This window comes from Hesperophylax consimilis, chromosome 29, assembly GCF_061612785.1.
Source record: "Hesperophylax consimilis isolate HC1 chromosome 29, BYU_Hcon_1.0, whole genome shotgun sequence".
NCBI lineage: Eukaryota > Metazoa > Arthropoda > Insecta > Trichoptera > Limnephilidae > Hesperophylax > Hesperophylax consimilis.
Window position 1 is genome coordinate 4,529,146 of NC_142864.1, and position 22,069 is coordinate 4,551,214.

Genomic DNA, 22,069 nt, shown 5'->3' on the forward strand with positions numbered 1-22,069 from the left:
TCAGGCAAGCGAAGCTAACGAGTCCGGGTTGCGGATCACCACTACATGCGCAGAGTGTTCATCTTTACGAACAAGAATTTTACCATTACGGATCCACACGAATTTATAATTAGCTTCTTTCGCTTTAATCCTCGTGGCTGCATGCAGAGCCTTGTTTGCTGGTGTGAGGTGTTCGCTGACGTATACCGGTGATTTGATGCCGTCAATGCCTAGATGTGTTGAGTTTAGCTTGGAGCTCATGTTTTTCTTGTTAAAGCTGTCGATTGCAGCCAGGACTTCATCCCTTGCCCTCACGCTCGGGAGCTTCACGACGATTGACTTGGGCCTTCTGGAATCTGGTTTGATCTTGGAGACTCGATGAATGTTAAGTATTTCGGACTCGGCAATGGGGCGGGAAATCACGGTTCCAAGTTGTTTTACGATCGATATCAGGTTCTCAGATTTATGCTCAGGTACGCACTGGATCTCGATGTTGGTTTCCCTGGCTGTCTGTTCCATGTGGGACATGCGCGCGTTAAGATCGCGCACTTCTGTGTTCAGCTTAACATTCTCAGCTTGTAGACTTTTTATTGTGCCCAAAGAATCGGATAACATTTTTTTCGGGTTTTCGTACTCGGCGGAAATGAAGCCGAGTCTTTTATGTCTGGCAGAATATTTAGTTTGGTTATAATAGTTTCGTACATTTCTCGAAACTTTCGATATAAGTAATGATTTTATTGTCATCTTCCTCAGCGTCACTAGATGTCATTGATTTCTTTTGTGCATTTCTCTGTCGACTCATGTTTAGAGGAACTTAAATATTTATTTTGAATTTGAATGTAGCTGTAATCACACAGTATCGCGACTGATGCACAGAGGGATAATAAATACAAAAAAAATCTGTTGGTTTAGGGGAGACCCAGGCAAAGCGGATATGTTAAGGGAGATATTAAATAAAACACACAATGTTTGCATAACATAAAAACTTTATAAACAGTAATGTTAAGAAAATATCTGTCTTCAGACGTAAAATAAATGAAAAGGTAAAATTAATTATAATTATAAAAAATAATGCAAATTTAAAAAAAGTCTTCGTCTTGTTCACTTTGCCCGGGTACCCGGGCAAAGCGAATTTGGACTCCGGGCAAAGAGAATTAGGAATCACAATCGTAGCAGAAGTAAGAACCATATCCACTATATGACGTGCATGATTCGTGAACCCAACTTTTACACTGGCTGCATTGAATCCAATCCTCTGTTAATGGTTCAACATAATTTTCGTCACAAATAAGGCATTTCAAATTTTTATTTTCATTTGTTTTTGCTTTGACTTTTAGTCCGCTGGTAGATGGGCCAAGTTTTTTTTTTCTTTATGATTTCATTTTTTTTATTTTTTTGGATGTTGGCTTCATTTTTCTCTTTTTGTATGTTTTTTATGGGAGAAGAAGTAAGAACTTCTGACTTTTGGCATTTTATTTTTCTTGTGGCCAAATTAAAATTTGCTTTGGGCATTGGTCTAATATCATATGGTGACTTTATTTTCGTTGATGATGAGTGCGTAGATTTGACCGGTGTTTTTTGAATTTCGTTGATGATTTCAGCAGGAGGCTTTATCTAAAACAGGCACAGAATGCAGTGGTTGATTCGTTGGAGATGTGCGGCCTTCTGGTTCAATAGGACGATCCGTCACTGTAGCAGGAGCATAATCAATGTCACTAAATGAATTCCGATTGTAAGGCCATATTCCTGGTTTTTGAAAGCCACTGACTGCATTTTGTACAGATGCTCCTTTTGAAAAACTGGGTGCAAAGAGTTTTGCCATGTCATATTGATTGACTATGCGTCCAACATGATTCTTTTGAAACATGTTTAGTTCTTGTTCAAAGTATTTTTTGATAGGCCCGTAAACAGCAACATCAAGTGGTTGCATACGATGTGTTGTATGGGGGGCAAAAGACACAAAATGCACATTATTTTTAGAGGCATAATCCAAAGCTGGGTAATATTTGTGAGCTTCATGATTGTCCAAGAGAAGTAATACCTTGCTGTTGGAAGACGGTCTTACAGTTTCAACAAAAAACTGCAGCCATAATAAAAATGAAGAACCGTTCACCCATCCATTGTCCGTGCAACAAGCTTGAGATCCTGGTGGTTCACCATCGAGTAATCGATCTTGCATCCTTTTCCTGGCGAAAATAAAAAATGGTGGAATAAAAGATCCCGCTGCATTGCAGCAGCAAATAACTGTTGTCAGTTGCCCTCTTTCTGTACTGCTAATAACTCCCACTTGCTTCTTGCCTTTTAATGAAAAAATCTTTGGAGGCTTGTTACTTGAGGTTTTAATACCTGTTTCATCCATGTTGTAAATACGAGTGGCCGAAATGTCATTTTTTTCAATTTGATCCCACAAAATATCATAAAATCTATCGACCTGAGGACGATTGAATCCTCTTGCCCTGGCTATTGATGTTGGTTCCGGAGAACGTAACGATATCAACGGATTTCTCAATTGAAATCTATGGAGCCAATCTTCTCCAGCTTTTCCATTTTTAAAGGGATGTAGAATTTTATTTTCTTTAGCATAATTATACACCAATGAAAGGAAATCACAACGCGTTAACCCGTAGAAAACGCTCTCCATTTTCAGCAAGTAATCGCAGAGTTCTTTTTCCTGTTTAGAAGAAAAAATTGTAGAAAAACGGCCTAACTTCTTCTTTGTGGATCCCGATTTGATGTGGCGATAGAGTGTTGCATAAGGAATTTCATATTTTTTAGCTACGGCTGTAATGGATTCCTTGTCTTCGGTCACCTTTTTCATAGCTTTGGCCATCGTTGACTCAGTCCAACTTGCCTGGTTTGTTTTTTGTACGTATGTATACACCATCTATAAAAATATAAACATTGTAAATATGTAATACGCAATTGCACATAATCAATCAGAAAGTTCATTCACTCGGGCAAAGCGAATGGTCCATCCGCTTTGCCCTATTCGCTTTGCCCAAGGCAGTATCAAATAACATTTTGTTAAAAAATACTATGTGGGTGCTGTATTTCATAACTAAACTAAGTTTTTTAAATAGGAAACAAATAAAAATTGGATGATATAAACTAATCTTCACATGAAATATAACCAAATAATAATAATCACAAATACCTTACCTTCGTTTATCGTAAGAAAATTCAAAAAAATCGTTTTTTTATCAAAAAAAGCGTGCGTTCCTGCCAAACGACAAATATTCACTGTCATGGCGTCGGTAGCGCTGCGGTACACCGATTGTGAGACTATTAGCGCCTTCTAGTGGTAATTTTCGGAAATATTCAAGTCATCCGCTATGCCTGGTCCATTCGCTTTGCCTGGGTCTCCCCTACTTGAGAATCGAAGACGCGCCGTCGTTATAACGAACTGAATCGAAAATCGACCGCTTAACAAACTAAGCTACGGCCTGGTTGAGGGATAGTGTCAATTTAGATCTTTATAGTAGACATGGGCAGTTTCATTCACAATAATGAATCAATCAGTCTTATTCACCTGGTCAAGTGAACTAATTCATTTAATTCCTTGATTCGACACTTCATTTTGGTTTTGTACCTAGAATTCTCACATTTAAGAACCTCAAAGAAAGCTATAATGAAGGATTTTTTCGCAATCAAATAAATGTGTTCGTTTTGAAAAAAACATTTTAAATAAACACACAAAAATATCAAATACAGGGATTTATTATTTTCATTCACCTGGTCAAGTCTTATTCACCTGGTCAAGTGAACTAATTCATTTAATTCCTTGATTCGACACTTCATTTTGGTTTTGTACCTAGAATTCTCACATTTAAGAACCTTAAAGAAAGCTATAATGAAGGATTTTTTCGCAATCAAATAAATGTGTTCGTTTTGAAAAAAATATTTTAAATAAACACACAAAAATATCAAATACAGGGATTTATTATTTTCATTGCAGAAGTAAATTTATAACTTTACTTAAAAACCTGTATTTGTAAGCTTTACACTTTATAGCACAGAGTTCTTAAGGCAAGGATAGCTTTGGAGTAACTTTAGTAAAAAATATAAACATGTTACAAACTTTTTAATAAATATGTTATTTTACGAACAAAATAAAAAAGTAATTTTACAACTCACTAATAAAATTGTGATGTGTGTATACGTAAACAATAACCACCAACAAATATTACTAATACTGAAAATGAAAATACCATTTTTAAATACAAAAAACATTAAACAAAAATAATATACCAGAAAGGCAAGTGTCTATACTAAATAATATCAATACAAAATAGGATGAAGCCATCAGGTTTTAAAATGTTTATAAAATCTTGCTGCTTTTATATAATAGACAGAGGAGAAGAGTAAAAAAAGCATTTTACTAACGCTATCACGTGCATAAAAAAAGGAAATTTCACTTAGATAACAGAATACTCAATAACAGATCAAAATTTAAAATAAAAAAACATACAGACACTCCAATATCTCATAACATAACATTACGATTACACACACAAAAGACATAGAAAAGCCACATAATTTGCGCATATCATTATTAGTATTATTACTGATTACTGTTGTAAAATATAGTATTGAAATTAAAATAGGATCCATAAGTTGAAAAGTTGAAGAAAAAAAGTTATTCCAAATTACAATTTAAAAATAATATTTCGGCTAGTTTTGAAGATGTTAAACGTGATCTTCTCTCAGTGAGAGTAAGCCCTGCTTTTGAGAATATTCTCTTGCATGGTACTGAGTAGTACTGGGCGTTGACGATAATTCCATCCAACGCCAACGTCGTTATCGTTGGCGATTTTTAACTGTTGAAAATAACGCCGACGTTGACGCAACTATAATCGATTATTTCTAGTGATTTATATAACTCAGGTCTGTTTTTAGTACTTAATTCTCCATACTCGATGAAACCTCATTCATCACATTTGTTATTATATTTTTTTTGATAATTTACTAATATCTAAGTACATATATTCAAATTATCATAAAGCATTAAACGTTATAAAAAATTACGGTCCAAGTATTTAGAATTTCAATGCTTATTCAGTTTAATTATTTGTAAGAATATAATGTCCAGTTTTGAAAAATTAATAAGATTAGACGTTTTTTAAGAAAAATAAAACCATGACTTACATTATTTGATAGGTTTACTCCAAGCTCAGTCTATTTAAGGTCCCCACTTTTTTTAGCACAGTTCAGACGTTTTTACACATCAAATTATTTATGTACAATATTTACGGTTATTAAGTCATTTAAAGGTTATTTACAGATTGTTTTTTTTACGCATTTCTATATTTTCGAATCCTTATTCAAAAACACCAGCTGTCGCACTTTTCCAGCCTTAAAAATGCACCTGCGGTCGGATATAATTTGTCCAGTCTTGGAAAAAATTCGTTCACAAGGAACGGATTTTGCTACAATACCGCATTGTTGTATGAAGATTTTTTCAAATTCGGAAAATATACTCCTTGTTCCTTCCACCATTTCAGGGGACAACCCTTTCTATGAAGAAGATCCATTTCGAGATACGTGTCCAGTTCTTTGCGGAATTTGTTATGTGGATTATTCACTGGCTTAATTTTTTCGACTTCTAAATTTACTGCATTCCAAAATGATAACGGTTCGTCTGAAGATTCTGTTTGATTTTCAGAAATATCTTGCGAATAGTCTTGTTCTTCCGAGGGAGTAGGTACCCCACTTAACAAAAGTTCGTGAACTATGTTTTTAACCACATTAACAGTGTTGGGATTAGAGTAATAATTCACCTTAAAGCGTGGATCCATGAAGGTGCATAAAGACAGACATTAATTTTTCTCCAAATCGCCAACCCGGGTGCTTAAACCTTCACATAGTTTGTTTGCAATTTGTTTTAAAACACCCGAGAGTGGCATCCCATCTATCTTCTCACAAACAATGATCAATCCCTTTGTCAAAGCAATTGGCATGCTGCCTGTTAAATACTTTTCGCCACTGATGGCACGTGTGACTTCTTCAAATAATATTTTGCATATTTTTCCACAGGCTTCCCACTCTTCTACGGTTATTAAAAGCAGGTCAACATCCAATATTGCTAAGGTAGCACGTACAGCTTCCTTTAATTCCACAAATCTCTCGATCATGTAGAAAACCGAGTTCCACCTTGTGACGATCGATTGAATTAGCCGCTTTGGTTTGCTTACATTTGTTCGCAGCTGATATTGTAAAAATTTCTCTGACGAAATTGTACTTTTTTTAAAATGCATTACGATTCTTTTAACTTTTTCTATTACTGGCTCAAATAACTTTAGAGCATCAGTAACAACCAGGTTAAGCGAATGCGCATAACAACCAAAATGTGGAATTTTAAGGTGATTATGAAATGCGTTTTTAATATTGGAAGCATTATCCTAAACTCCAAGTCGGACACGGTCGGACAGTTGCCAATCTGACAAAATGCATTGTATTTCATCAGCAAGGTTTTTTCCCGTGTGGGATCTATTTAAAGGTGCACAATCAAGTAAAATGGATTTGAACTCCAAATCATTTGTTAAAAAATGTATTGTCACAGCTATATAAGACTCTGTAAGATGAGAAGTCCAGCAGTCTGTTGTAAGGCACACATTTTTAGCCTACTGTTTAACAAACAGTAGGGTTTTGTCAAAACATTTTTGGAAAGCCAACGGTAACATCGCATTGGAAATAGTTTTCCTAGATGGTAATACATACGATGGATTCAAAATTTTTACGAATTCTCGAAATCCAGCATCCTCAACTAAACTAAATGGTTGCAGATCAACAAAAAATAGTTTTAAAATACATTCGTCAATCCTTTGTTTGTCTTCTCGAGCCAATTTTCGAGGAATAAATGAAACAGGTTGTAGATGTTGCAGGATTATCAGGCTCAGAACATCCTGGGGTATCATGGATTATAGGAGATTCAGCGCTTCCAACATTAGAAACCGTTCTTTGTTGACCACCTTCGTTGGATACATGAGTTCCAAACGAGGAAAATTCAATCGGGTGCTTGTGCTTTAAATGGCATTTTAGATTGGAAATTGTTGATTTGTATGAGAGTGCACGCTTACAAACATTACATTTTGCAGTTTTTGTCTTTTCATCAGATTGGATATACTTCCACAAATCACTCCGATTATTGTTCGCCATTGATATTTGATATCTATTTAGGAAGGCACTTCAACTGTTTAATATTTAATATATTTATCATCAGTTCAAAGTTCAATCACACTACGACACTAACACTAATAATCATTCTTCACTTAGAAATTGGTTTATTCATCAAATTTATTTCAAACACTTGAATTTTTACTTCCTAAGTAAAACAATTAACAAAAACAGATTAAATAGACGCGCGACAAGCCAGTACAATCAAACTAAACGTATAGGAGATCGACACGATACTAACAAAAAAACAAACAAAAAATAGATCAAAATCTTATTTGGGAATCCCTATTAACGGGTGGTTCCCCGGACCATTGATGTATTATTATTATCTCTATGCCCCACACACGTAATAATAATCCTACGATAAAGTTGAAAGTTAAAACTGTTGGAAGTTTGAAGACGTTGGTTTCGGTGTTGAAAACATTACCCTGTTGAAATATTAAAGACGTTGAAGATATATTTTGCTGGTTGTTGAAAAATTAGATTGTATGATTGGCCGGTCAGTCCGTAGTTAGCCGCTAGGTCCGGGTAGAAATCTGCTTTACCCTTGCTCGGGTCGGTAAAGGAATCTACTTTTATCCTTGCTCCGGTCGGTACAGGAATCTACTTTTATCCTTGCTCCAGTCGGTACAGGAATCTGCTTTTATCCTTGCTCCGGTCGGTACAGGAATCTGCTTTTATCCTTGCTCCGGTCGGTACGGGAATCTGCTTTATCCTTGCTCAGTTTGGGGCCGGAATCTGCTTTATCCTCGGTGCGGGAGGAGGCAGGCAGGGCAGAAATCCAGGGGGGAGCCAAGTCAAAGAAGTATCCAAGTTGAGATCCAGAGAGAAGCAGTCAGGAAGAGCAGAGTAGAGTAGCTGGTGGCGGTCCAAGGCAGAGAGAGCGAGCTGAAGGCTGGCGCGCCGTATTCATTGCGCAATCCCCCTCTCCTGACTTTGGGGAGGGCAGGATCGACGCGCTGCCTTCATTCGCGGGATGTTGATGATCCGCGGGCTGTGACGTCCGCTAAGATTCAATTAGCGGAAGTCACAACCTTTAGAACTACTCTACTTTTTATGCTCTTTTAATCTATCCTAACCACTCCTCTCTAGCATTTTTATTAATCAATCAGTTGTACATACATTCATTAAGTGTGGGGGTCCCCGGCCCAACATATTCAGGGGAAATCATATTTAATTTTATTAATTCTAAATTAATACTAATTTTTATTAACTAATTATGTTAAAGAGAGTCCGGCCGTTTTATCAATGTATTTTATTTCGTAATATATACGGCCAAACTCTCTAAAACTTAGTCTAAACATCTCAATAAATCGTCAATTCAAATATTTTCCCGTACAGCGTTGCTTGGGTGAGCGTTGATTGGTCCCGGGCGGTCGCCTGGGCCGGCCGGGCGCTTACGGTGAGGGGAAGCGATGCGGGGGCGAGCGGGACTCGAGGTATCGAAGCCCCACGTAAGTTCTAAAACCGCGCTCACGCTCGGCGCTTCGACCATTACAAAATGACGGCCGCCGGGAACGGTACACACCGTCCGGTACAATCGTTCACGAAGTGTAATGTCTTGACTCTTTTGATTTAACAAGCCAAACTGTTGAAAACAATAGGTACAAAACGTAGCTAGGCGGCCGACGTTGGTTATTTTTTGCTTGTCGTTGATAAATTCGATTGTCCCTTAGCGCTGTGTATCGGCCATATTGGATGGGAACATAAAAGAAAAACTTCTAGCAGGAGTTACATAACCAAAAGACCATTTGAAATATCGAGTAATGTTGTTCACGAAGTGCAAACTCTTAACCCTTTTATTTATTAGGCAGTTGACTGCGTTGAATAATATTCGCAAGTAGGTATTATATTTCAACTATTGGCGCTAATTATTATCAACAGCGTTGGACGTTGAAACAATATAACTATTGTTTACAACGGCTAGTTATATTTTGATACAGTACTAGTACTGAGGTGGCTATTAGGCAAATAACATTTTTTGATAAAATATACAGATTTGGAAACTTGTATTTCTTTTCATTCCACCATTCAAGCGGATCGCAATTTCTGTGTAGAAGCTCTTCCTGTAAATATTGGTCAAATTCAATAGTTGCAGCAGCTGTGGGGTTAAACATAGTTTCGGTTTGGTAGCTTGTAAATTTCTCGTCGTGCTTTGCCCATAAAAAAATTGACTGACACTCTGACGTGGTGTTGGAAGTAGACGGTTCTGGACGTTCAGGTTCAATAATTATCGGACGAACTTGTTCGGAATTGAATATTAAATCGGAAAGTTTTGATTTAATACTATTGACGACCCTTTCTAATTTTGTGGTATCATTAAATGGGATCTTTTTGAATCATGGATCCAAAATGGTAGCCTCAGCTATTAAGCCTGGACCAGCAACATCACAAAAACGTTTTTTAATTTGACTTTTCAAGACTTTAACTAAATTAAAAAGCTCTGGATACAAATCGGCGTCCACAACCTGGCTATTGGCATGTCGTTCCATCGCTTCACAATAAGTAATTATTTTGGATGATGTGACTTTAGTGTCTGCGGACATATCGCGGGTTATCTCTTCATATACTCCTAAAATAGGCATGGTTTTTATAATCATGTCCCATTCTCGTGGACTTCTTCTTCTTCAATGGCGCTACAGCCCATTTCGAGCCTTGGCCTCCTTTAACATGAGCCTCCACCGCCCTCTGTCCTCGGCCGTCGTCTTCCAATCTGCAACATGGAGTAGTCCTCTGGCATCTTTCCTGACATCGTCCTCCCATCTCAGCCTAGATCTGCCCGCCTTTCGTTTGGGTGTCCTGTTAGAACCTTCTTTGGTACACGTGTGCTTGGTGCACATGTCCGGCCCATCTTAGTCTTTGGAGCCGTAAATGAATAGAGAGTCTGGGAGCTTGGTAGATGTCATATTCGTGGACACGTGGACGTGGTCATTCTCGTGGACTAATCGTCATTAATTCGACTCTGATTTAAAGCCAATTTTGAAATAATAGCGTCTTTAACTCTCACTACCCTTAACAACATATCATAAGTAGAATTCCAGCGTGTCGGGACATCCTGCTTTAACTTTAATAGAGAAGTCCCATTTGACGTTGTACTTCTTGAAGTTTGGAAAGGGCGTGAGAGCTCCGTTTAAAATACTCTACCACTGATTTAATTTTACTTAAAGTAGGCTGTATTTCTTTAATGGATGTCTGCACAACCAAATTAATCGAATGGGCAAAACAACCAACGTGCCGCCAACCACCTAAACGAACAGCCGCAATCATGTTTGCGGCATTATCTGTTACAATTGCTGTTATTCGGGAACCTCAATTAAACTCATTCACTTTACTTTTCAGCAGAGAGCTTAAATTTTCAGCGGTTTGCCTTTCATTAAAATCTACTATGCCCAAAAGATTTGATGCTAACTTGCTATTTTCATCAACGTAGTGAGCAGTTAAAGCTAGAAAGCCTTGATTATTTATAGAGGTCCACGCATCGGTGGTAAGACAAACACCCGAAGCTTTCGCTCTTTTTGCTTGAACAGTTGCGTATATTTCATTGTACATCTTTGGTATAAAAGTACAAGTTAGCGTTTTCCTGTTGATATTCCGGGCATAAAGTATTAACAAATTCTATAAATTTGGTCTCTTCTACAAGGTGTAATGGATGATATTCCGTAACAATAATTTTTACTAACGCTTTACGAATACGCTTGTTTTTAGGGCAATTAATAACTAATAAAATTTCCTTATGTAGGTTTTTTTTTTTTTTTTCCATTATTTCTGGCTTTCACCCTTCAAGGGTGTTCTTGGCCATCATTTAAAATTATTGAGAAATGAAAGGTGAATTTAAATATTAATTTTATTTAAATAGGCAAATTTCAAAATTATAATGAAAATTGGAGTCGAGTTCAGACTTAGAAGAGATGAGATGTTGAATGGAGGGGAGGCAATTTTAGATAAGGCTTGATAGAAGAGAGGATATTTGTTTAGAGAGGGACAACCAAAAAATATGTGATCTAAAGTTCCCACTTCTAGACCACAGAATGTACAATCTGGGGAGTCAAGGACGTGAATTTTAAAAAGGTGGGAAGGAACGGAACAATGTCCGATCCTCATTCGAATGAGTGAAGAAATTTCTTTTTTGGAAAAATGAGGGAATTGCTGAAACCACGGTTTTGATGAAATAGTCCTTTGTATTGAGGCATAGCAGGCTCCCTTGGATTGGCTAGCAATGTGCCAATACTCTGCCCAAACATTGCGGGATCTATCTTTGATGATGGAAAAAATGTCAGATAGGGGAATGTGGTTTACGAGGGTAACAACAGGGTTGGACGCTCCTTGTTTTGCCAAGGCATCCGCAATATCATTACCCATGATACCAACATGTCCAGGAATCCAAATCAGAGTTACAGTTTTACCAGAGCTTTGAATGGAGGCTATCATCTCTCGAATAAGGCATACAAAGTGATCATCAGGATGAAGAAGAGGACTGGATTTAAGTTTTTGGAGGGAACTGAGAGAGTCAGAGAGAATGAGGGAATGTTCAAAATTATTTTTGATTATATAGTTCCTCACTTAAAAAAAAAAAAATTCCAAATATTTTGATATTAAGCATGTCATTTAAAAACAATTCACCCTTTGTAGGAACTGCGACAAGTTAATTTACTGCGACAAGTTGATTTACTGCGACAAGTTGATTTACTGCGACAAGTTAATTTACTGCGACAAGTTAATTTTCTGATAACTTTAAAAAAAATCTTTTATAAAATGGTGTTTTAATATCCCCAGTGGCAAACCCTGCGACCAGTTAAAAGTTAACCTGAACTTTGTCAAAATCTGGTTTACGTATCATTTGCTTAAAGGGAGCTTATAGATCATTATTATTTAAAACTAAAATAATAAAAATACATATTATTAAAGCTTAATGGGTTATATACAGTCAGAAGGCCCAAAAAAACGGGATTTTTTAAGAATTTTTCCTGATAAGAATTTTTAATTTATTTTTATTTATTTATTAATCTTAAGTTAGCTCACATCTTCGTGTGTGCTAATAGTTTTATGAACATATAAACATGTACATTGTTTGGCAAACATAAAAATTATTAAAGTAAAAATTCGTACACATATTATGGCAACAGTATTTTAAGAATCTTTATTTGTAAAAATAATCATTTTGAAAGCTGCTATAGCTGTTCTCCAGAAGCTCCTCTCAAAAAAGGCCTTTTGCGGTGACCATCATATCTCTTATATTCCTCTAATTAATCGAAGGACAGAGCAAAATATTTTTTTTTGAAAAAAATGGCGGCTTCTCAAAAAAAAATATCATACCAAAATTTTGGCCTTATATTGTTTATAAAAAAAAATGTATTTATCTGTGAGAACAGGCCTTCCATTAATAACTCTAAAATATACTTAAAAAGCTTGTGTTAAAATTTGAGACTGATCGGTTGAGCCGTTTCCGAGTAATCTTGTCAATTTACATCGAGTCGTCAATTCCAGGGCCATATAATACACCCTCTACCCCTTCGGCAGCTTCTAGTAACTCGAGTTGGTGTTGTCTGTTCTTCCCTCTCGTGTGCTATCATGTGCTCTGCGGTCGGAGACGGCCACGCGCTGTTTATCCTCTCTTTCGGCGTATGAATGCACTTTGGGCCCAAGTAAAACCCCTATTACATTCATGTAATATAATAATGATGTTGTACCTTCATTGAACATGCCAGCAGCATGTATACAGCTGTTTCTACAGTTTTGGAACCGGCCTGAACTATTTTTGAAGAGATTTTCCATATCAGTTGATTGTAGCTCTCGTTGTTGTTTTGGGTGAAACCACCCACACATCTTTCTAATAATTTCTCATTGCTGAGATCTGTATAAATGGGAAGTATAGCATCAGCAAAATCTTGTGGTAATGACGGATGATCATGCTTGAAAGTGGGTAATTCATTGGGAGCTACTGCCCGTTGCCAACTGCACCATGACTCTGGTCCGATCGGGCACTTCTCGTGTTGAGGTTTTTGTCTGTTGAGAAATAATGATAATATGTGGCCCAGATAGCATTAGAGTAAGGATGCCATTTACCGGGTACTTTTTTTTGATCAGCCATAAAACGAAGAAATGATTGAATTTTCTGAAAATGAGTTTGTATGTGAATAACTGTATTAATCTTTTATCATGTATGTTATGTATGTACAGTAAAAATAATTTAGCGGCCCTACTTAAAAACACAAAAGGAAAAATATGTGAAAGGAGAAATTTTGTCTTTGAAAAAAAGAGGTCCTTATATCGGGTACCATACCTGCCTTTTATCGGGTACCCGGTGATAGGATGTCTACCATTTATCGGGTACCCGGTAATACGCATAAAAAGTGTTTCTACAGGTGCTTTGAAAATTTTTTTTTTTTTTTTTAATAAAACATAGTTAATTAAGTTATAAAAAGGCTGTTTATTTTCGTACTGTTAAGTTCAACCGTTAAGGCAAATATCACATATGAAATCGAAATTCCCGTTACCGGAACATTCTACGTGAGCTCATTTTTTACATGCAATGCATTTTATCCATTTTTCTCATCTGAAATTAGATGAATATTCTTTGTTACAGTAAACGCACGCTGCATCTTCTTCATCGGTATCTGGATCATCGTCGGTATCCATGAAAATAACAGAGTCATCGTTACTCTCACCACTGCTGGAATCTGATGTGTCCACTTTTTTTTGCTTCCGTTTCATCTTCGTTGTATTTTCAGTTTTCGTCTGTTTTTTCATAATGCGTTGTTTACCTTTAACCAAATTTAATTTACTGACGCCTTTCTTATCTTGTTTAGCTAAAGACTCACTTAAATTGTTTTTGTATGGGGATCCTGAAATTAAACAAGCAGATCCAGTTCTTTTACTTGTGTTAGGTTTAACAGTGGGTAGTTTTTTAATGTCAATACATCTAATAGGATCATTGCTTGAAGATGCAGCAGGGGTATCTGCAGTCCCAACAGTTGCCAACGCCTGAGTGAGATGTGTGCCAGAATCAAGTAACTCAGCTTCTAGCGTAATATTTTGTGATTCTTCCGGTTCTGGAACATCGTGAGCAGCAAAATCGTGGTCTCTGAATATGAAACGATTGCAAGGAAATATGCCACTTTTGCGGAAACCATTTGATGGCCACTTCAACAGTTGCACTACGTTGGTATGCTTGCCCCATAAGACTTGAGACTTGTAATGGAGTCACCATTCTTCCGACATTATTCCTCAACCACGTAGTTACAGCTTTTGAATAATTTGTTTTAAATGGCCCCATAAAAGCTAGGTCTAGCGGTTGCATCTTATGAGTTGAATGTGGGGGTAAACAAATTATTATAACGCCATTGTCGCGGGCCATGTTGATTATGTCAATATTTCGTGTATGCGAGTAATGACCATCAAGAATAAGAATAATTTGATCCCCTTTAGAAGGCCTGGTGTATTTAACGAAGTGGCGAAACCAATCAGTAAAAATATTTTGCTGAACCCAGCCTGAAGGATGGCACGCCGATATAGCTCCTGGAGGAGCTCCATCCATGAGTTCTGCTTTCACGTTTTTACGGGGAAATATGAGCATCGGAGGTACGTAGTTGCCAGATGCACTCATACATGTTATAACAGTTATGAGGGCTCCTCTTGCTGCAGATGTTATAGCTCCGACTTGCTTCTTTCCTTTCAGCGATAATATTTTTGGCAATTTACTTTGCACAACGCTGATACCGGTTTCATCTACGTTGTAAATTCTAGTTGGGGAATTATCAACACTGTCTAGTTGTGCCTCCAAAATATCAAAAAATTTTGAAACATTGTCTGGGTTGAAACCTTTAATACGTGCCAAAGACGTGCCTTGGGGCTTCCTCTTGGCAAGATGGGTGTCTCTGTAAAAATAATTTAAGCCATTTTGCACCAGCAGACCTTTTTTCGACGTTAAACGGATGTGGTATTTTGTTTAAATCGGCAAGTTGAAAAGCTAAACTTTTGACATCAGCGAGAGTGAATCCGTAGAACCGTTCATCCATTTGAATACAGTACTGCACAAGCTGTTTTTCAAATCCTGCTGACAGTGTAGGCTTTCTTCCAGACTTCTGGGAAATCAGTTTGTCGATGCAACTTATTTGCTTCTTATTTCTCACGTAAACTTCCAAAGTAGTCTGTGGGACATGGAACTCCCGGGCTGCTTTCATATATCCCATCGTTTTGTTTTGAACAGCTTCTATAGCTCTTTTCATATCTGAAGGATCCCATTTTTCGCGTGTTGAAGTTGCCATCTAAAACAAATATTAGCTGAATAAATTAAGCCTTTTATCGGGTACCCGAAGTTGGCCATTACCGGGTACCCCGGTATTGCGGATATCACAAATCTGAACAACGAAATGATGACAGAAACGTAACAAAGCGATGAAATGTACAAAGAATGCATGTCGTGTGAACTTAACTACATAGGTTAAAAGAAAAATAATAATAACTCTAAAAAACACTTACCCTTGTTATCAAAATATGCCGTGTTAAAACTGCCTTGATAAACTATTTATCAGATTTTTTGCAAAAATGCCTGCCACTTAATGAACGTGCGAGTGACGGTTGTCGATCTTCGCCTTATGATGGCGGATGGTAAGATCTCTGTTTTACCGGTCGATTAGTTCGCGCAGTTGGCACCAGTTTCGACATAAAGGGGTACCTGGAATTGGGCAACTACCCGGTAAATGGCGTCTTTACTCTATACATTTTTTCGATGGGATCACAATTTCTCCTAATTGCTAAGCCATAATAAACTGTCAACTTGTCGATAATTTTACCACTAAGTTTGCCTTTTCCACCAAAAGTTTTTTTTTTTGTATTTTTATTATCAACTGTTTCCACATTTTTATTCACACAATCTCGGTGTCACATGCCCATTCTCTTCTGTACGTGTCCAATACATTCTTTCTTCAGAACTTCTTTATCGCTGTCAGGTGCAACTTTTAAAACCCCCGAATACGCTTTGGAGTCACCGTCTCCGCTCTGACACGCCTTTACAAATATGCGTGTAACTTCGAAAATAATAGCCGGATTGACTTGAAATTTTTTGTGTGTGTACTTAAATAAATTTTCATTACGAAAATGAAATTAAAAAAAAATCGTATTTTTGAAAATTCTAACTGTATACACGGTGTCCGGAAACTCGTAGTACAAGCGGGAAACTGGAGAATCTACACCACATGGGGAACCCAAAAAAACATAAAGTTTTTTGATTTGAGCATTTTCAAAAAAAAAAAAAAAAAACCAAAAAAAAATATTTTTCGGCTATTTTAGGGTTAAAGTTTTTTCTGGTATTTAGGGTTGAATAACAGATGTTTTAACCCTGCAGAGCAGAAATATTTTATGATTAAACCGGGTTAAATGAAGGGTGATTTCAAAATAATGCTTCAAATCCGAGTTTCTTCATTTGTTTTACCATCAAATAGTTTTATTTAGTTGGGTACTTTGATCTTCAGTAATAATTTATAAGAATTTGATTAAAAAAAAAAAAAAAAAAAATCAACTTCAAACTCGATTTACTCAATAACGAAAGCTCAAATAAAAAAAAATATACTACAAAATCGACTCCAAATGTGATGTAGATTCACCAGTTTCCCGCTTGTACTACGAGTTTCCGGACACCCTGTATAACCCCTTAAATAAAGGAATAACTTTGGCATTTTTGCAATGATTAGGGAACAAGCCATTCTCAAAACTAACATTTACAATGTGTGTAATAGGTATAACTAGTTCAGAAGCATTTTGTTTGTAGACCATTGCACTTATACTGTCATTTTTATTTTTTTTATTTTTTTATTTATTATATAAGTACATTTTTGTTTATTTGTTACAATATATGATCAACTATTTCAAGACTCCTCTTCCATAGAAGCATTAGCTTGTGGCTGGAAGAGGAGTGTACATTGTTTTATTACAATAAGTAAGTAATTAAAAATAAAATGATTTTAAACTTATTTGAAGTGAGTTATTCTTAAGATTAATTCAATTGGAAACATTTTTATTTTTTGTAAGTTTGTCTTTAAAATATTTTTTCACAGTGTTTATTATTTGGATGTTATCATTAATGTTTGTAATTTCTTCAGGTAGTCGATTGAAAAAAATTCTTGCCCGGTAAGTGTAATAATTTTGTGCAAAGGAAGTGTTTAATTTTGGGCATGGAAAAATATATTTAAGTCGAGTACGGTTTTCAGTTAGAAATTGATACTTGTCTTTTTCTTTTATGATTTGAATTAATGCATTTTTAGTATAAAGATCTTTAAATGAAGGCACTTGAAATTCTTCGAATAATCGATCCGTTGGGTAATCGGAAGGTTTTCGTAATATTATTTTAATTATTAACCTTTATATCACTTCTATTGGAATAAGGTTAGTTTTGTATGTGGATCCCCAACTAATGATACCATATTGTAGAGTTGATTGGACCAAGGCATAATATATTAAATATAGGTTTTTTAAACACAAAAAATTTCTGATTCTTAAAAATACATGTATCAGTTTTCTGATTTTTTTTACAATTTGACATATTTGTTCCTTCCAATTCAAATCTTTATCGATAATTACTCCTAGATATTTGATTGTGTTTGTGTTTTTTAGTATTGTGCAGTTTTGGAGACAGTAATTTTTATTATGTATTTTGGAATTGTCATGAATGATAATGTTAAAATTTTTAGGGATGTCTTTTGTGTGTATTGCAAATGGAATTACATATGTTTTATCGCTATTTAGTGATAGCAAATTAATGTCGAAGAAATTCTTAAGAGTATTTATGTCTTCAGTGGCTTTAAGTATTACGTTTTCCCAAGTTTTTTCGCTTATTATTAGAACTGTGTCGTCGGCATACGAAGTAATTTGGCCATGTAGTGGTTGAAAAAAAATGTCGTTAACATATATGGTGAAAAGAATAGGTCCAAGCACTGTACCTTGCGGGATTCCAAAGTCAGAATGTTCTTTATCGCTATTAACATTATTTATTTTTATGACTTGTGGTCGATTTTTTAGGTAGTTTGAAATCCATTTAATCGCGTTGTCTTTTATGCCTATATTATTAAATTTTTTTAGTAGCTATCAAAAGCTTTCCTAAGATCAATAAATATACCTGCACATTTTTTACCTTTATCTAAAGATTCGTAAATGTATGAAGTTACGTTAGCAATAGCATCTTGTGTGCTGAGAGATTTTATAAATCCAAACTGGTTTTTGTGTAGTATTTTATTATTATCTAGGAAATTGACTAATTGTTTTTTTACTATTTTTTCAAAGATTTTTCCTATATTTGAAATTAAACAGATTGGTCGATAATAATTTGTTACTTGATGTGGATCTCCAGATTTGTAAATAGGTGAGATTATTGTATTTTTGTAGTTCGTTGGAAATATTCCCTTTGTTAAACTTAAGTTTATTAAATAAGTGATTGGTTTTATTAAATAAGGTTTCATAGATTTTAACATATGTGCCGTAATAGAATCAAAACCGGGAGACGAACCTCCTTTCATATTATCTATTATTTTTATGATTTCACATTCTGTTGTCGTTTCAAACGTTGAGAGTATATTACGTTCCTGTAAGTTTTCATTATTATGATTTTCCGGGATAAAAGATTTTTGGATATTTTTCGCAAGATTTTTTCCGACATTAGCAAAAAAAGAGTTAAATATGTTTGCACATTGTTTAGGTTGCATATTGGCATCTATAATTTTGTTATCATGCTCAATATATTTTACGTTTTGTGTTTTTTTTGTATTGTCAATAGCCAAATTAACTGTTTTCCACATTTGTTTTTGGTTATTTTCTGAAGATAATATTTTATTTTTAAAAAAATCTTCACTTTTTTAATATAGGCTGTTAATTTATTTTTATATTTTTTAAATAAAATATATGCATTTTCATTTTGGGGATTTTTTAAAGTTGTCTTGTAAAGTTTTTCTTTGTTTCTAATAGATATTATAAGTCCTTGGGTAATCCAAGGCTTTAAACATCTTAATTTAGATTTTATGTGTGTTGTTGTTTCATTTGTTGAATTTTTAATGTGTTGCGACAGGGTATTTTCAAAGTTAGTCGAACATGTTTCAGTGTCATCACTGTTTAAAACATTGTTCCAATCCTCTTTTTTTTAGCTTTTCAGTGAGAATGGTCATATTAATGGTGGATTTTTTAGTTATTATATTATGTTTTTTTTTTGTTTAATATTGTTATTATATAGAAGTAAGCATGAATGATGGTCAGTTATGTTAGTTTTCCAAACAATTGATTTTAATTTGTGAAGATCTTTAATATTTACGTTTGTCCAGATATGATCTAAGCAGGATGGAGTATGTTCTTTTATTTCTCTTGTGTTTTTATTTATGCAAGATAGGAAGTTTTGTTCAGTCATACAGTTAATGTATTCATTTTTGCAACCATTTTCAATTTTTTCATTAATGTTTAGGTTAAAATCACCTACAATGAAGCAAAGCTTATTTTTAAATTTCGATAATATGCATTTAAGGTCATTAATAAACGTAATCATATTCGAGCCGTGCGTTCTATAGATAGCTATTAGATGGTACATTGATTTGCCGAGTTTGAAATGTATTTCGATGCAGTTTACTAAATGTATTGGGTGTTCAATTATTTTAATAATACTAAATTTATTACTTGCAAATATTACTATTCCACTATTTTTATTGATATCTATTTTGGTAGAAATATAATTGTATTCGAGCAAGCAATAAGAAGGTGACTCAGCATTTGTAAATGTTTCGGATAATACTATGAAGTCCGGTTTTTTTATTAAATTATTTATTTTTAGAATTAGCTCTTCAAAATTTTTTTGAACACTACGAATGTTTAGGTGCATAATAATTATATCATTGTTGTTTTTAGAAATAATTTTGTTACATGAATCAGTGGATATGCATTCATATTCTTGAATTTTAATATTTTTTTCTAATTCATTATTTATGAAATCATCTGAAATCATCATGAAGTATTGTGTTACAGATGAATGAGTGTGCAAATAAATATATTCGGAAGTATATTTTGTTAGTAATTAAGAACTCGTTTCTATTAATAACGTCATAATTGGGCGGAACAAAAATAATCGTATACTTAGAAATAATAATGTAACTCGACTGTGAGTTGTTAGTACTCAAGTAAATACTGCAAATTTGAACAGGCGCTATTAAACAGGGTGTCGACGTTGATATGCTGTAAACAAAGTATAGTTGAAATATTAATTTCTTACTTGTTTTTTTTAATGAATATAGCATTTTAATTATAGTCAATTTTCTGGAAAGCAAATTCTGTCATTTTCTTGACGTAGTGGCACTTGCTGTCATTCGCTTGATGGTTAGAATTTATTTTTCTTTTTTTTATTAAAGGCTAGACAATTGTAGCACTTTGGTGTTTGATTTTTATTTGGGCAGTTCGCTAGAATGTGTTCTTCTGCGCAGTGGAGACATTTGGGTTTTTCTGTTTTCTTTCGGCACTTGTTGGCAGTATGTTCGAACCACAGGCAGTGGTAGCATTGGGACAATGGGTTGGAGTCCTCTACGTGAACCCGCATAAATCCCAGGTTTATTCTTCTTTTTTCGATTAATAGTTTTCTCATTTGACCGGTTGTTTCTAGGATGTAGTTGGATAGTTGATCGCTTCTTTTGTTTTTTATTTTTGCCATTATTTTGGGCATGTGTTTGCTGTCTTCTTTGGTAAGTTGATAAATGTCTTCATTTTGTTCTATAAAATCTTCGTTAAAATCTTGAATGTTGTAGTCTTTATGTATTCCTTTGATGATAACGTTCAGTTTACGTTTTTTTTTATTTCTGATGCAGATATGCTGTTATTTTCTTTTTTTTTTATTTCTTTCATAATTTTATCAGCGTCTTCTTTTTTGGGGCAAGTGATGATAACATTGTTATTAATTGTTTTTTTATTCCAGAAACTTCAACTCCCAATTTCCCGACTCTAATTTGTTTTTGTATGTTTATTTTTATTTGGTCAGTGTTTTCATTATTGTTCGAAATTATCTTAATTGTATGCAGCTCTTCTTTTGGCAAGTTTGGTTTTCCTTTCTCAATTACACTAGCGTACGTTTTTTTGTCGTCCGCCGTTGATTGTTGCGGGGGTCGGGAGACAATTTTTTCATATGTCATTAATTTACCCTAAATTATTCCAACCTTGGTACCAACGTCAATCATTTTGCTTGAAAGGGTAGATAATTTTGTCAAAAGTTTAGCCATTTGGTCTTTAGTAATTTTGAGAGATGGATCCGTAATGGTATTATGGATGCCGTCAATGAGTTCTTTTGCTTCATTAATAGATATGAGGGCGTTATCGTTAATATTCATGTTGTTGTGTGTGACAGCCCTGCTTGAGTACACAATGTAATTTATTTGATGCGGTAGTATATTTGCATCATGTTGTGCGCACCGATACATGCGAGGTAGGTACTGTGAACTGTGATTGTATGCGTCCAAAATGAAATGTTATTATCACTTGTTCTGTCACTGAAGAATTTAATTTCACTTTAAAATATTTAAATATTGTTCGGTTTTAACCAACTATTAATCTTTTTTTTATTTATTTATTATTTATCAACGAGGCTTCTGACTCACATAATGTTGTCATTTTTTGCTTCATCTGTTTTTAAAATTACAATATTAAAATATTGTAATTATAATTTATAAGTTCTTTAAAAGGTGCCTTTTGTCCAAGATTACACTTTCAAATATTTTCCAATTTACATGATCGAATAAATTTCATGATTCTTGATATGGCATAGAACTCTGTTGAGGCTATTAAATTCTGAACTTCCGATGGGTCCGAGGTCATCAATATTGTCACTCTCTGTTGTTCATACTTAATGCATTTTGTTAATGTATGTTAGACATCTTCAATTTCTTCACATATTGAGCACATTGGAGAA

The 22,069-nt window shown here is 34.9% G+C and overlaps 1 protein-coding gene and 1 pseudogene across 1 annotated transcript; both read right to left on the reverse strand.

Annotated features, from left to right (window-relative positions):
* Positions 1-594, reverse strand: LOC149409791 (uncharacterized). Its single transcript, XM_089649070.1, has one exon. It carries the CDS (start codon positions 592-594, stop codon positions 1-3), a length of 594 nt encoding a protein of 197 aa, XP_089505196.1.
* A 12,019-nt stretch (positions 595-12,613) lies between these two features.
* On the reverse strand, positions 12,614-16,197 carry LOC149409792 (uncharacterized; annotated as a pseudogene).
* Between the last annotated feature and the right edge of the window lie 5,872 nt (positions 16,198-22,069).

Bases quoted from the DNA above. Each gene is read 5' to 3' on its own strand.
- LOC149409791 (XM_089649070.1), bottom strand. From the start codon at position 594: ATGTTATCCGATTCTTTGGGCACAATAAAAAGTCTACAAGCTGAGAAT.